This window comes from Blastocystis sp. subtype 4 (assembly GCF_000743755.1).
Source record: "Blastocystis sp. subtype 4 strain WR1 chromosome Unknown seqid_0114, whole genome shotgun sequence".
Taxonomy (NCBI): Eukaryota; class Bigyra; order Opalinata; family Blastocystidae; genus Blastocystis; species Blastocystis sp. subtype 4.
The window spans coordinates 1-15394 of NW_014569433.1; the positions used below are offsets into that span (position 1 = coordinate 1).

General features: G+C 39.6%; 9 protein-coding genes across 9 annotated transcripts; 5 read left to right on the plus strand and 4 right to left on the minus strand.

The window, feature by feature from the left end:
* Positions 1 to 32: 32 nt before the first annotated feature.
* Positions 33 to 464, plus strand: JH06_1984 (hypothetical protein; the record flags this gene model as incomplete). The annotated part of the gene is made up of 1 exon (XM_014672077.1): positions 33 to 464. One exon carries the CDS (start codon positions 33 to 35, stop codon positions 462 to 464), a length of 432 nt encoding a protein of 143 aa, XP_014527563.1.
* A 1564-nt stretch (positions 465 to 2028) lies between these two features.
* Positions 2029 to 5107, plus strand: JH06_1985 (serine threonine kinase; the record flags this gene model as incomplete). The annotated part of the gene is given in 13 exon segments (XM_014672078.1): positions 2029 to 2205; positions 2236 to 2434; positions 2465 to 2616; positions 2632 to 2672; positions 2703 to 2884; positions 2915 to 3029; positions 3060 to 3214; positions 3245 to 3507; positions 3538 to 3636; positions 3666 to 4446; positions 4477 to 4580; positions 4611 to 4997; positions 5015 to 5107. 13 exon segments carry the CDS (start codon positions 2029 to 2031, stop codon positions 5105 to 5107), a joined length of 2748 nt encoding a protein of 915 aa, XP_014527564.1.
* A 38-nt stretch (positions 5108 to 5145) lies between these two features.
* On the minus strand, positions 5146 to 5518 carry JH06_1986 (60S ribosomal protein L43; the record flags this gene model as incomplete). The annotated part of the gene is made up of 3 exons (XM_014672079.1): positions 5146 to 5320; positions 5357 to 5442; positions 5465 to 5518. 3 exons carry the CDS (start codon positions 5516 to 5518, stop codon positions 5146 to 5148), a joined length of 315 nt encoding a protein of 104 aa, XP_014527565.1.
* Positions 5519 to 5732: 214 nt separating this feature from the next.
* On the minus strand, positions 5733 to 7773 carry JH06_1987 (eukaryotic translation initiation factor family protein; the record flags this gene model as incomplete). Its single annotated transcript, XM_014672080.1, is given in 8 exon segments — positions 5733 to 5871; positions 5888 to 6189; positions 6222 to 6515; positions 6547 to 6674; positions 6705 to 7167; positions 7199 to 7276; positions 7352 to 7597; positions 7630 to 7773. The coding sequence occupies 8 exon segments, from the start codon at positions 7771 to 7773 to the stop codon at positions 5733 to 5735; spliced, it is 1794 nt and encodes a 597-aa protein (XP_014527566.1).
* A 24-nt stretch (positions 7774 to 7797) lies between these two features.
* Positions 7798 to 8271, plus strand: JH06_1988 (hypothetical protein; the record flags this gene model as incomplete). Its single annotated transcript, XM_014672081.1, has 2 exons — positions 7798 to 8129; positions 8160 to 8271. 2 exons carry the CDS (start codon positions 7798 to 7800, stop codon positions 8269 to 8271), a joined length of 444 nt encoding a protein of 147 aa, XP_014527567.1.
* A 1349-nt stretch (positions 8272 to 9620) lies between these two features.
* On the plus strand, positions 9621 to 11237 carry JH06_1989 (enolase; the record flags this gene model as incomplete). The annotated part of the gene is made up of 7 exons (XM_014672082.1): positions 9621 to 9656; positions 9690 to 9731; positions 9763 to 9954; positions 9985 to 10187; positions 10223 to 10803; positions 10834 to 11078; positions 11109 to 11237. 7 exons carry the CDS (start codon positions 9621 to 9623, stop codon positions 11235 to 11237), a joined length of 1428 nt encoding a protein of 475 aa, XP_014527568.1.
* Positions 11238 to 11239: 2 nt separating this feature from the next.
* On the minus strand, positions 11240 to 12193 carry JH06_1990 (hypothetical protein; the record flags this gene model as incomplete). The annotated part of the gene is made up of 1 exon (XM_014672083.1): positions 11240 to 12193. The coding sequence occupies one exon, from the start codon at positions 12191 to 12193 to the stop codon at positions 11240 to 11242; it is 954 nt and encodes a 317-aa protein (XP_014527569.1).
* Positions 12194 to 12622: 429 nt separating this feature from the next.
* JH06_1991 (hypothetical protein) lies at positions 12623 to 13380 on the minus strand (the record flags this gene model as incomplete). Its single annotated transcript, XM_014672084.1, has 6 exons — positions 12623 to 12666; positions 12699 to 12804; positions 12848 to 12931; positions 12963 to 13001; positions 13030 to 13223; positions 13308 to 13380. The coding sequence occupies 6 exons, from the start codon at positions 13378 to 13380 to the stop codon at positions 12623 to 12625; spliced, it is 540 nt and encodes a 179-aa protein (XP_014527570.1).
* A 249-nt stretch (positions 13381 to 13629) lies between these two features.
* Positions 13630 to 15037, plus strand: JH06_1992 (MSP1 family protein; the record flags this gene model as incomplete). The annotated part of the gene is made up of 8 exons (XM_014672085.1): positions 13630 to 13746; positions 13780 to 13872; positions 13898 to 14081; positions 14113 to 14191; positions 14220 to 14462; positions 14493 to 14562; positions 14592 to 14825; positions 14855 to 15037. 8 exons carry the CDS (start codon positions 13630 to 13632, stop codon positions 15035 to 15037), a joined length of 1203 nt encoding a protein of 400 aa, XP_014527571.1.
* Between the last annotated feature and the right edge of the window lie 357 nt (positions 15038 to 15394).

Genomic DNA, 15394 nt, shown 5'->3' on the forward strand with positions numbered 1-15394 from the left:
AAGATGATGTTATTATTGATGTTAATGATGATATGAGAATGAAATGGATTGATGATTGTGAATTGATTGTTACTAGTTGTATTGAATCTTTGATTATTGGTGATGATTTCAATCCTGATATATCATCATTGATACTGAACAATTCATTGATATCATTGAAACAAATTGAAATTGGAAATGATTGTTTTAAGAAAGTGACTCGATTTGTGATTGATGGATTGAATGAATTGAAGACTATTATCATTGGAAGAGATAGTTTAAAATTGGATAAGGAGGATAGAGAAGGAAGCAAATGTTTGATAATGAATTGTGATCGATTGAGACAAATCCATATTGGATATTATTCATTCTTTTGGTATGAATCATTTGAATTGAAGGATCTTCCTTCTCTCATTTCCATTCAGTTGGATCAGTATGCAGTCCATTACTATCATTCAGTAGTGTTTGAGAGTATAAATGATTGATGAATGATGAATGAGATTTAAATCGACTTCAATCCATCACTCTAGAAATGGCGGCTCTTAATGGATATGGTGATAGGAGTACTGTTGAATCGAATGAATTGATAATGAAGAGTAAGACTGATAGTGATGATTGATTGATTAGATCTCCCTTCTCTATCTTCATTCAATGGAGATGAATATAATTTCTATGATATAGGGAAAGTGATATTAGAGAGTGCTGCTTGATGATTGAATCTGAATTAGACATTCCATCACTCACTGAAAATGGAATACAGATGGGTCATACTGTATTCTGTAAAGTGAAAGAATTGAACAGCTCAAGTATGTTTGCTTGGTTGATAATATTTGAGATGCTGATTCTCTTGATCGATTCATTCGACAGAAAGCCAGATACCAAAGGATTAAAGTACTATAAGAGCCCAATCCTTCAAGCATCCAGAATCTGTGTTCTTTCCAATACTATTAGCAGTTGAACTATTAATGAATTCATCCTCTTTGTTCGATATCAATCACAGTAGTCCTATAACCTATTTCTTCAACAATAAGGATATACTATGAATGGAAATAGATTAATTCACTCTAGAACTATATCTGAAACGGTATTTATTCACAGTATGGTGAACTGAAACACTCTTCTCCTACGCACATAATATCCTCTAATGAGTTAATGCTACTTGAAACTAGTAGACTAAATGTAATACACTAAAAGTAATTTAATCGATATATGACGCAATTAATCCTTTATAATGAATACGTGAATTAAGCCATAATTGTGAATTGCAGATAACAAGTCCAAAAGTTGAATTCCTAAAATCTAATCTGAAGCCATAACTCAGTATCCGTCTCAAAGATGGTTATTCCAATCTTCGAGAATGATGGAAGTAAGTCTCATGATCCTATTATGAGATACTCTTTGTGAATTGGGTTCATGGAGATATAACGCATTATAGGTTCATCAGATGATGAAGTTATCGGCCCTCTAAATTGTTCAGTACCTATGAATGTGAAAGCAATCGTCTTTTGTGAAATGTAGGAAGAAAGTGATTCTACTGATGATGAACTGCTTCAGGACTGGACAGTAGATGATAGCATTTATGAAGATGACGTATGAATGGATTCTTCTTATTCTTACCTAGAATACTCTAGATCAGGATGCTCCATCACATGGTATGTCCTTTTTGTTGATGTTTATTTGTAGTGGTCCTCCCGTCGTATCTTCTTTTCCATGCGAATGTAGTATTTCAAAAGACTAAACATTCTAGGAACGTCTGTGGGGTTCTTTCAAACGTCCTCGACAAGGCCAAGAATCTGAGGAAGAGAGGAAACGGCAGAATGCAATGTTACACAGTTCGTTCCTTATCGGTTATTAAGAAATAGCTCATATCAACGACATCCGAAATCCTTATTTAGAGTCCATGAGATTCGATTCTCAGGATGATGTGCAACAAACTGTATATATGGGTATGGATAAGAAGCTATTATGATTCTAGACTCTAATGACCCAAATCTGATCTTTTCTTGTGAATTGCCGAGCAGTACCAATGAGAATCATAATCCAGCAAAGATGCGTAAGGAAAAGAACCTAAAGAAGCAGCATACTCTCCAAACCCGCGTGATTCTTAATCCTCCCAACCACAGCAAGATTGCACGAGAATTTCTCCTTGTTCAAGGAGGAATGACTTCAGAGGAGATTGAACGATTTCATCGTCCTCGCTTTCCAAATCGGGAGTTGATATTGAATGTGGGTATCATTCATGCTTATCATAAATAGTGTGAGATTGCTCGACGTAGTGACAATAACCGTAATGATCACTTGGTTCAAGCAATTCGGTCGATGTCGGAGCTTTCATCGGAGAATGATCATCTGGTGATGGTAGAGTACTCGGAACCTCAACCTCCAATGTTCATGAACCAGGGAATGGGATCTTTCTTCATCAATTGGATTAATCCAGCTCCTGGTGAAACTGAATGTGGGAATTTGTGACTATTTTGACAGTTAGGGGAACATCCTCCAGAAGGTGTGAATCGAGTTCTGAGTGAGAGTGAATTGATGCCTCTAATGGGACGTCTGAAACCAGGTGAGCAGATGATGTCATTGTGTACTCCACTCTACAATACACCTCTGTTCCAGCATGATGTTCTTGTGAATGCAGTCATTTATATCTAGATTCCTCTCACAGACTACCTCTTAGTGGTGAAGATGGAAAAGTGATGATTGCATTTGTTTATCATTTGTAGTCCACGTGAGCCAGCACCTCCAGCTTCGAATGTTTACAATGCATATATTCGGAAAATCGATAACTTGTTTGTCGCAGGAAAGATGGAGCCTATTGTGAGAATGTATAATCCTGATGATAATAACTATCTTATCATGAAAAGGGCTCTTGAAGATTACTTACTTCAACATTACTTCCAGAAATGTCATGATTGGTAATGAATCTGATATGTAGTGAACAAGCTATCCATCGAACAACTATGCAAATTATTCCCATATTTGCGATCAGAAGAGAATCAACGTGATTTTAACGAGCGTTACAAACAATTCTTTGATATTCAGAATCGCACGTCGGAATGTCACATTATTCTGATGAGTAGTTATCGTTTGAGGAATGCAATTCTTCCTATTTCCGTTCCACGTCATTTGACACCCGAAGCTGTATGCCTTTTACAAGCGTGTGATGTTGGCAATGCAATGTTGAAACGATCAGGTGTGCGTTACATCACATCGTTATCAGCTACACAAGGAACGAGTATGGATAGTTGATATTGCTAAATTAAAGCATTCCTGCGTGTAAAGGAGAATTTAGAATACTTACAGAATTTCGCAAAGAAGAAGATTGAGTTAGCTACCACTCAGATTAGTCATGATGATGTGGTGAGTGTAGATCGAGAGGAGATGTGCGATTATGGTCTTATGAAATCATATTATCAACATCTCAAACGTATTTTAGATCGTGAAGTGAAAACTGCGAATTTCTTTGTCGAGAGAGTTCATCGTGCTCCATGGAACTTGTGTGATCAATATGTAAGTTCAATCATTGAGGTGATTACTTGTGGTTGGAATCATGGATAGAAAAAGACTCGAATGATTCTTAATCAAAGTATCTATTTGGATAGTAGTGTTCTCTTCCGAGAAGCCTTTGGTGAGATGTATATGTTCCTTCCATCCAAGGTACTCACTATAAGATTCGTCTTGTGTAGAGTCTTCGGAACCGAAAAGGTAAGCCTGCTCAGAAGCGAGCTTCACATTTGGCGAATGATACAGATTCGAGTGAGGAACTCCCTGCAGAACTGGATCCACAGGAACAACCTCAACCGGAGAAGTTACCAGATCTTCGGAAGAAGTCGAAGAAGGAGTTGCAAGAACTGTGTTTACAATTGGGAATGGCAAGAGATGAGATGGAGCGGATGGAACGTTGGTCTTTGGTGAAATATGTGAAGAACAATGCTCGTGATGAGCTCAGTAATCTTTATCGAGAACACAAGCAGAATCAACAGGAACAGAACAAACAGTTCCAGGAACAAGTGAATGTCCAGTTTGAGGATCAGCGTAACTGGCTCTCAGGACGCGAGCAGTTCATTCTTACTGCCAATACACTTCCATTCTCCAATCTCTTCGACTCACTTGTTCCTAATGCTCCTCGTATCGAACCTCTCCGAGCTCCTACCGAGCTGAATGATGTCACTCTTCCTGACTTCGTGGTGCCTGGAATGGAGAAACCTCTTCCAGTACCTCAGCCATCTGGGATTCTGCCTACTGTATCGAATTCGTTCACTGGTGCTCTTACAGAAGAGGGAACGAAGCGAGTGGGGACAGGAATGGTGGGTCCGAATGGCTTACCTCTCTGGGTTCGACGAGTCACACTAACTGTTCAGAAGGATGGTCGAATCCTCTCCAACGTGAGTTATACACATAGTGCGAAGGATGTCCGGAATGTGCTCGAGGCACAGCGTAAGTTGGAATCATTGAGTCTAGCTGAGAGTATATACTGGAGTGGCCTTTCATTAGTAGTTCTCCATCGTTACAATGGGTTTGACCCAAGTTCGCAACCCATCCACAAAGTCACGAAAAGTGTACCTCGGGCTCATAAGCCTCGATCTATCGCAACACAGCGAGTAGGAATCTAAGATTGGAGTGATATGTAGCGACCGCGTCGGGAGAAGAACACAGAACAGATCGAGCCAGTGACTGAGGAGTGCAACCCCCGTCGTCTTGAGAAGCTGCTGAAGAAGGGACTGAAAGTATTGATGGATCGCGACCATGCGAAGTTCTTCCGACAATTGCCAGCACCTAATGAGACGTGGACAGAGACCTATCGTAGAACCATTCCGAACATTATCGACTTGAATACGATTGGATTGCGCATGGGAAGGAAGGGATACACACATACGGACTTTATCGCAGATGTCCAACTTCTGTATGAGAATACAAAGATCTTTAATGGGGAAACACATGAACTGACCCTCATTGCGAAACATTTTGTGGAAGATGCGACGCTGTTTGTAGAGCAACATAAAGAGGTAGAAGTGATGGTAGAAGTGAATTGTAGGAATTTGCAAAGGCAGAAGATCTGTTAACGCCTCATGAAATGGGTCCTATCGTTGTAGAAGAGAATCCTTATGAAGAGTGGTCTGTTTGTTAACAAACAATCAATCACTATTCCAAGAATCGAATATGAGTTTAAGCCTCAACCTTAGAACGGCGAAGTCTCTGAATCGAGGATCTCACAGTCAAGGCAGCAGGAGTAGCAACAGACCAAGCACCTCCAGCGAGGACCTTTCCGCACTTCTTGCACTCCCAAATACCGACGCAAGTTCTCTTCACAGTGTTCTTGCCGCAGAAGGCACAAGCATAACTACACGATGAGAAACACGAAAAGCAAGGAAGTTACGTGCTGTGCTGACTGATCTCAATCTTCTTGACAATCTTACGAAGGGACGAACCGTATCTTGTTCCGTACTTTCCGCAAATACCGACCTTCTTAGTTCTCTTACCCTACAACATCGTTAGTGGATTGGCTCGACAATGTTGTCAATGCGAGAACAACCAACATATTCTCGCACTCTCTGGACAATTTGCTTATTTCTGATAGCATCGATCACCTACCATATTTAATTCTTGTCCTTGAAATAGTTTTCTGGCTCAATTTGGAAAAGGAAAGGGATTCATAGCAATCTAGGGAGTAAAATTCTGAAATGCTAGAGATTCTTATATAGAGAATTGACTACCCCTTCCATTTCTTGTATTTCAAACAAAGAGAAATAGGACTATTTAACACTGATATATTTGGCAGGTATCTTGTATTGTTTGACCAGACAATCCTTGATCGTAGATGCCATCTTTCCTTGGAGTTGAATGTATTCTCCCTGCTGGTTTGTGTGAATGCAACCACTACAAGTCATGGGACTCCCCTAATACCAACCTGGAAGCACAAACCTTGGATAGCGTTTTTAGCAATTCTTTTACATCAATAGAGAAGTCAGAAGCATGGTAGACAAGTGTTTGTGGACTTTTAGCTCCTTTCACCTTCTCTGTGGTAATGACGATTCCTTGTCGAGTTCCCTTCTTTACTACAACCTTGTCATTGACTTGAACAGCCTGATACTGAATCAACTTCTCTTCAAAGAGTTGAGCAACTTCTCTTCGTGAGAGCATTGTTGGAAAACCACCTTCAGGAACCTTCTTATCACGGAATAGAGCATCTGTAAGTTCATCATTGAGTATCTACATCACAGAAACCCACTACTCTTTACAACCATTCCAGTATCTGATTCTGATATCAGTCCTTTCGAAATGAGATATGCATTCAAAACAGATTTAGCGTCAGCCATGGAATACATTGCATTGGGATCCATTTGCATCGCCAAGAACACATTCTTCATCATTTTATTGATGCGATATAGCACAGATACGTTTGTTTTGCGTTCTGGTTCGGTAGAAACAGGTTCCTTTGTTCCACTTCTAATCTTCACAGCATCAGACTTGAAATGGTTGATATATTCCTTATATTTTGCCAGCCAAGGGTGCTGCATATTAACCGTCATAATGGTCTATTGTTAGGATTCCAATAAGTCAATCTACTGGTTGTTTGTTAATCTTCTTAAATGTAATGAGTTTCTTCTCTTGGAGATAATCCATAAGAGTAGCAAGCTTCTTGAAGGAAGTGTCATTCCAACGAATTCCATGTTCTCCATGAATATCTCCACAATCTACTGTTCATTGAAGCCAATCAAGAGAACAGTATTCGCTTGCACGATGAGAACTGATAAACTCCTTCTGATTCAAATATTTAGAATTGAACGTAGAAGTCTGGATAGGTAATTCTTCAGGTCCAATCTCACTGAAACACTGGATGTGAGTAAGAGTGAATATGGATACCCGGATACAGAGATGAAGAAGTTGATCATCCATCTCCGATTCACTGATGGGATGTGAAGAAGATTGTTCGGTAGATAGTTCCGATGTCTCTTGAAGTGCCGTTTCCTGAGATGTCACTTCCTCAGATCCCTCTTGTTGTGATTCTGTGTCTGGCTGCTGGACATTTTCTTCATCCATTTCCTTTTCATCACCACATTCAACAGCTACATCAAGAAGAGGATATACAGCAGAGATCGTATAACCTTCTGGCAATGGATCTACTCGTCCATATTCCTCATACACATGGTCACGGTACATATGAACCACTTCAATCACCTTGCCTTTCTAGATATCACGACTCGAATAGTCAGATCACTCCTGAAGCCATCTGAGAAGCAAAATCATTAACACAACAATAGCCAATGGCAAAAGGCTTGGGATTGTTGAAAGTACCTATGGCTACCACCTTCTTAAACAATAATTGAGGTAAACCATCTTCCTATGAATAAATAGCAAATTCAAGTACTACAGGAACGACAATTCCTGGAACCATAAGAGAAGCACCTTCAATAATCTTCTGACTGACAAAAGAATTAGTATATACCACAGGAACAATGGTAGGACAACGCCAAAGGGCATTCACTATACTAAATGAGAGGAAAAAAAGAGTACCAGTAGGATAAAACCGATGATCAAGAGTTTCAATAAACAAAGCAGGACCTTCTTTGTGTTTATAGAGAAGAATACCCGATTTCAGTTTTAACACTTCAATTGCCTTCAGAATGAATTACATTAGATTTGAAATACCGTTCCATTTCCAAAAAGAGTTTCGTCGGCCTCATCTGAGTAATTATCAAGACTATATTTGATCCGTTGTCTTAGTTCCTTCACTTCCTTCTTTCGAATACTTGTCTTTGTAGATAATAAAATATCTTGAGGTTTTCGGAACATTTGTGAACAAATGAGATTCAAATTATGGTAAAAGTCCTTGATAATTGTATTATTTCTAGTCAGATAAGGAGGAGAAACCTGAGGAACCAAAAGAAGAAGAAGAAGTTCAACAGGAGAACCCGTTTGAAAAGGATGAGGCCAACATTAGTACCCGTCATTTGTATCTTTTTATTGATTCGAAAGATATCTAGATATGGTGAGGTTGTGTGGTTGAAAGTATTTGACTTTCCTTATTGGCCAGCAGTGATTCTCCATCCAGCTTGGATTTCTCCTCTTTTAGCTGGAAAGTTGAAATTGAGTAAGAAGAAGATTCAAAATCGTCTCATTGTTCAATTCTTCGATGAAGTGAATTCCTCGTATTCTTTTAGTATCGTTCTTATTTATAGACAAGTCGTTGGCATTAAGAATATATCATATCCGTTTGAGGCGTATTATGCCGAATATACAAAGAACAATTCAATCGATCCATCCTTCATAGAAAGAGCAAAAGAAGTCTGACTGTGGAGAATGATTTAGTCTGTAGTTGAATGAATTAACTCGTCTTGAACGCTGTCAACTTTATTATCGTTCCAATTTATTTCTCCTTCTCACATCTAGCTGAGATGAAGGAAAGCGATCTATTGGATGTACGAAAGTGTATTGTTTGCAATCAACCTATTGAAGATTTGGATCCTGTGGATCTCTACATATTACGTGGTACACATGCTCAAGTACCTGATAATGCTCACTATGCATCGAAATCGTACTATCGTTGTATCAATCCTGCTTGTCTCTCATGTACACATGAAAACAGCATTAAATTGTAGTATATCATAAGAAGTGTGTTCCTAATTGCCAGTTGTTTGGAGTATGTGGGATTTGTGAAGTCCCGAAGAATGCACAGAAATACACAGAAAAACGTCCTTCTATTGACGATACAAAGCGATCCAACCGAACCACCTCTGACAGTGAAGATGAGAGGATTTCACGTCGTCGTCCTTTGCGTCGTAATGAGAGTGATGAGGAAGAACGTCGTATTGTTCGTCGCCATCCGTCACGCTCCACTCGTTCTCCTACATATCATGAAGAGGAAAGTGATGATGAGATCCGAGAACGGACTCCAAAGAAACGACGTGTTATGCCCTCTCGTTCTGCTGCTGCTAACACACGACATGAAGAGAGTATTACATTTCCTCGCATTGAAGAGAGTACTGTTCGTGGAGTGGTGAATGAAGTGATGAATCTGGTTTTCCGCGAGACTGGGACTGAGGAAAAGCAATTGGTTCTTTCTATCAAAATGAAACTTCGATCTGTGGTGGCTGTGGGAATTAGAGATATGATTAATTGTAGTGGTTCTCTAGCTTTTCTGGAGATAATCAACGAAGAATTCTTCATTTGATTCTCCTTTTACAACATCAGTAATGATCAGGAAGGAGTGTTATGAATAGCAATTCGGCGCTGAGAACATTTGCAGAGAATGCTTTCGGGTTACTGCAAAAGAAGTTTGAGCGACATCATGAAGAGACTTTTCGGTCCTTCACAGAAGACGTCTCGATTTGTAAGTGATGGATAGAAGGATGAAACATAGATGAAAAGGAACTTGATGGAAATCGGATAGACAACTATCGGATTCTGCGCTCTCTGTTGACGCCTCCTGAGTGCTCTTTATTGTGTCAGTGGATTGAACAGACTATTTTTGAATTGGATTCGACTGTAGGCGAAGAATATAGGAAGTGGAGTGAAATGATTGAGTCAACGATTCGAGAGAATCCTGATTCCATTATTAGTGGATCTATACCAATTCTGTCCGTGGGTACGAAGCGTGAATCTAGTTGAGTTGTTTGTATACAATCCTTACCTACATCCAAATGAATTCTGATAAGACATCAATTCAGTCAATTTATGTAGATTTAGGGATTACGTGGATGATTCATTAGGCTAGACAGATTTATGACAGTCGTGGCAATCCAACCGTAGAAGTAGAATATGTTATTTGATATTGATGGAAAGGTTGATCTAACGACAGAGTTAGGCCTGTTTCGTGCATCTGTGCCAAGCGGGGCATCAACAGGAATCTATGAGGCATTAGAGCTGCGCGATGGTATTAAAAGTGAGCACCATGGAAAAGGCGTGATGAAGGCGGTTGAGAACATTAATACTATTATTGGTCCTGCTCTTCTTGGAAAGGATCCCCTGGACCAAGTGAGATTCCATAGGAGAAGTGATGTATAGACTGGAATTGATCAGTTTATGATTGAAGAATTGGATGGAACGAAGACAGAATGGGGGTCAGATTATTGTTACTACGTCATCTATAGTCGATTAAAGTCCAAACTCGGAGCAAACAGCATTCTTGCCGTTTCCATGGCTGTCTGTCGAGCTGGAGCAGCTGCATCTCATATTCCTCTGTATCGGTACATTGCTCGACTTGCAGGGTACATGAATGGTAAGATTTGAGGAATAGTGTTAGAATAGATGAAGTACATCTTCCTGTTCCTTCGTTCAACATTATTAATGGAGGAGCCCATAGTGGGAATAGTTTAATTGTTCAGGAATTCATGATTATGCCTGTTGGTGCCAAGACATTCAGAGAAGCCATGCGTATTGCTTCTGAAGTGTATCAGTCTCTGAAGTCGTTAATAACAAAGCGATATGGAAGTGATAGTGTAAATGTTGGAGATGAAGGTGGTTTTGCTCCCAATATCACAAATGAGGATGGTCATAATGCAATCCATCCTGCAATGAACAGTGTGAATACGGCTTTAGATCTAATCTGTGAAGCCATTGCAGTGAGTGGTTATTCGGATGTGGTACGCATTGGAATGGATGTAGCAGCGAGCGAATTCTATGATACAAAATACGAGAAATATGATCTCATGAAGAAGGCTCGTAAGAATGAGGAACCACGACCTGAGGATTTGGTATCTTCAGCTGAGTTACTTCGTATTTATGAGGATTTGGTATCTCGTTATCCGATCATTTCCATTGAAGATGGATTCAATCAGGATGACTTTGAGGGATGGTCTGCAATGACACGTTGTTTAGGCGATAGTAGGAGTTGAAATAGCAAGTTAGAAATAGAGATTGATATTGTTGGTGATGATCTGACTGTAACCAACATGCTTCGAATTGAAAAGAGTCTGGATATGAAGTGTTGTAACTCCTTATTGTTGAAGGTCAATCAGATTGGTTCAGTGACAGAAGCCATAGGTGCTGTTAAGCTGTGTCGAGAGAAGGGTCATTGGACCGTAATGACGAGTCATCGGAGTGGTGAAACAGAAGACTGTTTCATTGCTCATCTGAGTGTAGGATTGCATACGGAGAAAGTGAATACAGTATGAGAGAATGATGAGTAGATCAAAAGTGGTGCACCTTGTCGTAGTGAACGTCTTTGTAAGTATAACGAGTTGATGCGTATCGAAGAAGAATTACTTCGTGAACATGTGAATACGTATTATGGAGATAAAGTAATGGAATCCAAATAATCCTAATTGTGTATGTTACAAACACAATACCATGACATGGCAGGAACATTTAAGGTATTTGTTCCTTCAATGTGTTGCATAGCAAGGTTCTGATTGAATGGATTCCCCATCTTAATAGGATGGAGATGGACACACGTAGAAACTAATGGCCAATTATGATGATTACAATTCACAATTTCGTTATGACTGAGACACCAGTTGATGGTAGGCGCAGCTTGCTCTAAAAAGACACGATGCTTAAAGAAGATATCCACCAGCTGGAGGAACAGAGGCATATCTGAAGCAGTAACATAAAAGAAGTCCTGGAGCGAACGACGTTGGTTTGTAGGGAAGACAAGTTGACACCGGATTTCAAGAGAACGATTTGATATCACTTCATTGATAGCATTCCGAAATGCAATGGGATAACGAACCCCATTCTCATTCTGGAGGTGATTCCAGCTCCAGTTTAATGTCCAGTTATAAGGTCGAGTGGGTTCATGCCAACTCTGAGTTAAATCATATTCTTGTAATCGATGAGGATCGAGAAATGCATCATCATTAATGAGGAAATAACCATCATATTCAGCATATCCCTTCAAAAACGCATATGCCTTTGCTAGAGTATAATAGCTGTACTCACCTCCAACTCGTAATGAATGTCTCACCATTCGATAGGTCTCATTGAATCGAGGACCCATATTAATGAGATCAAAATCAATTGGATAGAGTTCATTGAAACGTTTGTACAGTTTACTGCGCATAAAAGTCACTCCATTAAAGAACTGCCAGTGATGATTCACCACAATAAGATAGCGTTTTTTCGATTTGTTAAATCGATACTTGAAGACAAATTCGTCACGAGGATCCTTTCCTTGACAATACTCCGGAGAGAGGAATTCCAGACAATTGAAGTTGAAATCCTTTTCTTCCATCTTCCGTTGACTATCAGAAGGAATAGAAGTTGTTACAGTCATAGGGGACTTTGTTGAAGATGGGATGGTAGGGTCAGTTCCTGAAGGTAACTGCGTTGATTGCTGCCGATCAGCACTCCCGAACAAAGATCCTGTAGACTCTTGAACACTTTTCTTGAGTGAATCAATTTGCTTTTTAACTATATCTGTATTGCTGGACTGTTCAATTGGCGAAACAGAAGGAATAGAAGTGGTAGACTCTGCAGAAGGAATAGATGCTTTGTTGGTTGAAATAACTCTCTGAAAAACGAAGTCCATGTTCAGAGAACACGATAGATCACTACAGATTAAGAGGATACAAGACACTAACCATTCCTGCCCACTCTTTTTCAACCTATTTACTGTACTGAATACCACTGATACAAAAAATAGGGCGAACAGAAAAAATACTGGTATTCGAAACATTTATGGGTGATCAACAAACAACCTTATTTACTTCACTGAAAGCATTTCAACATCAAAAACGAGTGTAGCACCTGAGTATCACAGCAAACCTATCAAACCCTACCTCCATGAATCACACCTCCAGCACCTCTCATGCCGTATCCAAGATTGGCAGGAATAATCAATCTTCTCTTCTCACTAAGAGTCATTTTTCTTATCTCTCCCTTACCCTACACACATTCCAAGCAATCCTTCTTCCCATCCTTTGATTACACGTCCTGCTCCAAGTCTCAGAGAAAAAGGAGCATCTCGATCAAGCGAGGAGTCAAACTTCTTGCCATTTTTGTACAAATACCCCTTATAGTGATTACATTCATTTAGACCCAACGCTATAGTGAACAGAGACAGTATTTCCACTTGCAGCCTTCTTTGAACAATCTTCAGGGATATACTACGATATCAGGGAGAAATGACTTTAATACAAGATTCTGAATAATCAATTTACTATCAGGAGGCAAATCTGGTTTGGGTTGCTCTCGAGTACCCATTGAATACTCCTGAGCAACAGAAAGGGCAAAAATGAGAACAATTAGAAGAATTGAGTACTTCATGGAAATGGAATTGAACATGAACAACAAGAGTCCATATACTAGAAAAGATTGTAAAAACAAACAATTCATCAAACCTTTCTTAACTACCCCACTTCCTAAACAAGAATTAGAAACGAACCAACCAATAACTAAATATGCTAATAACACAAAAGGGAGCTCAGATCTCAAAGTTGTCTTCACGAATGTGTCAGACATACGCTCTTGGAGTCATCATTGCAACAATGCAGTTCCGATTCACTTACCAGGTAATCACCCTCGAAACACTCAGGAAATAATGAATAGATGAGTGGTAATCCTAAAATGGATCTGGTTCTATTTAATATCCCCTAATTAAGCATACTGTAATAGTAGTTATTAGGTCCTTTCCCTATATCTCTTGTTGATTGTATTTCTGTCAGTATCACTTCCAAAAAAAGATGGAAAAAGAGGAGTCCGCACATAATCATGTCAGAGGACAACCGCATTGACCTTATTGTGTCCATCGCGGCTACTGTCATAGGAGGAATTGTTTCTACCTATTTGACGAAAAAACTGTTGGATGCTCTTGACAATAATAAGAAAGTATTAGATGACTGATGGCTTATTATACTCAAGGAAGCAGATGCTGCAAAGAAAGCGTATGGAGATTGGCAAAAGAAGTTCGAGCAGCGAACTGGGCACCCATTGGATATTTCGAATTCAGTTACCGTTGGATAACTTTGTAACGCTCTAGTATGAAGCAATCGTGATGCAAGATGTCATTGATCCTGATGACATCCACACAACCTTCGATGATATTGCTGGAATTGATGCTATCAAACAGGAATTGCAAGATATGATCATTTTACCTCTAAGTCAGCCTCAACTGTTCGTCTCTCACTCCCTCTTTTCTTTACCAAAGGGTGTCCTTCTTTATGGTTCATTTCACTGAATGGTTTGATCTTTTAGGACCACCTGGAACTGGTAAAACCATGCTAGCAAAGGCTCTAGCAAAAGAATCAGGCATTCCCTTTATCAATCTTCAACTGTAGGGTTATGAAACGTATCTTATGTAGATCTACTCTTATGAACATGTACTTTGGTGAGAGTCAGAAGTTGATTCGTGCACTTTTTGCTATGTGCCGGAAATTGGCTCCTTGTATTTTGTTTATTGATGAAGTTGATATCTTTTTGAGTTCCCGTAGTCATGGGGATCAAGAAGCGAATGCTCAAATGAAGTCTCAATTCCTGCAACTGTGGGATGGAATGCTATCGGAAGACGTTGAAAACAAATATGGAATTGTTGTAGTGGGAGCAACGTGAGACTAAGTAGTTGGAGTAAGAGGTAGAAATCGTCCTTGGGATATTGACAAAGCTTTTCTGCGAAGACTTCCTTGTACTTTCCTTGTAGATTTACCTGTGAGAATTCTAGCAATCTCTTAGTGTAGACGGAGAAACAACGTGAGGCAATTCTTCGTATGATACTGAAAGATGAACATGTCCAAGATCCTTCCCTCATTCCAGAACTAGCTCGAATTACAGAATCCTATAGTGGAAGTGATTTGAAAGAGTTATGTAAAACAGCGTGTGTGTATCCAATTCGGGAGATGATAAACGAGAAACGGAAAGAAGGATATGCGTTGTGCGAGATTGATATGAATTGTCCAGTGCGTCCTTTATGTGTAAGGAAGAGGAATGGGTTATTACATAGTTGCATGATTTTAAACGGGCTATGACACGTGTACAAGCTACTGGGAAAGCAGCATACAATTATAGTGTTAGCAGTTCAAGTACTGCTTTCATCGATGCCATTCTAAGTCATGGTCGGAATACTCCTTCTCGCAAAAATTCGACTTCAGAAGAGATTGAAGAGATCCGAGAAGAAGTTGATTGAGTTGTTTGTTGAATCAATCCGAATATCACGGTTTTTTTCATCTTTCAGGGAGAATGGGTTCTCCGTTTCCCCAGTTTCGATAGGATGAATTCGCAGATTCTGGCAGGGTATTTACGAATGAGTGATATCAACAAGTATTGATTGCTAATAAAGAAGGGTCTAATCGTTATAGGAACAAGAAAAACTTGGACATTGAGGAGATGCTCGGATTAGACGTCCGCACGGATCGAATTGTGATGGGAGTTGCAGAGGGATGCACTCTCTCCTCAGTTCCATCTCTTTCAAAGGTAGAATGGAAGAAATACGCTGTGTAGCTAATGCGTTGATAAAATGATGAGTTTAGTGCTGGGCCTACTG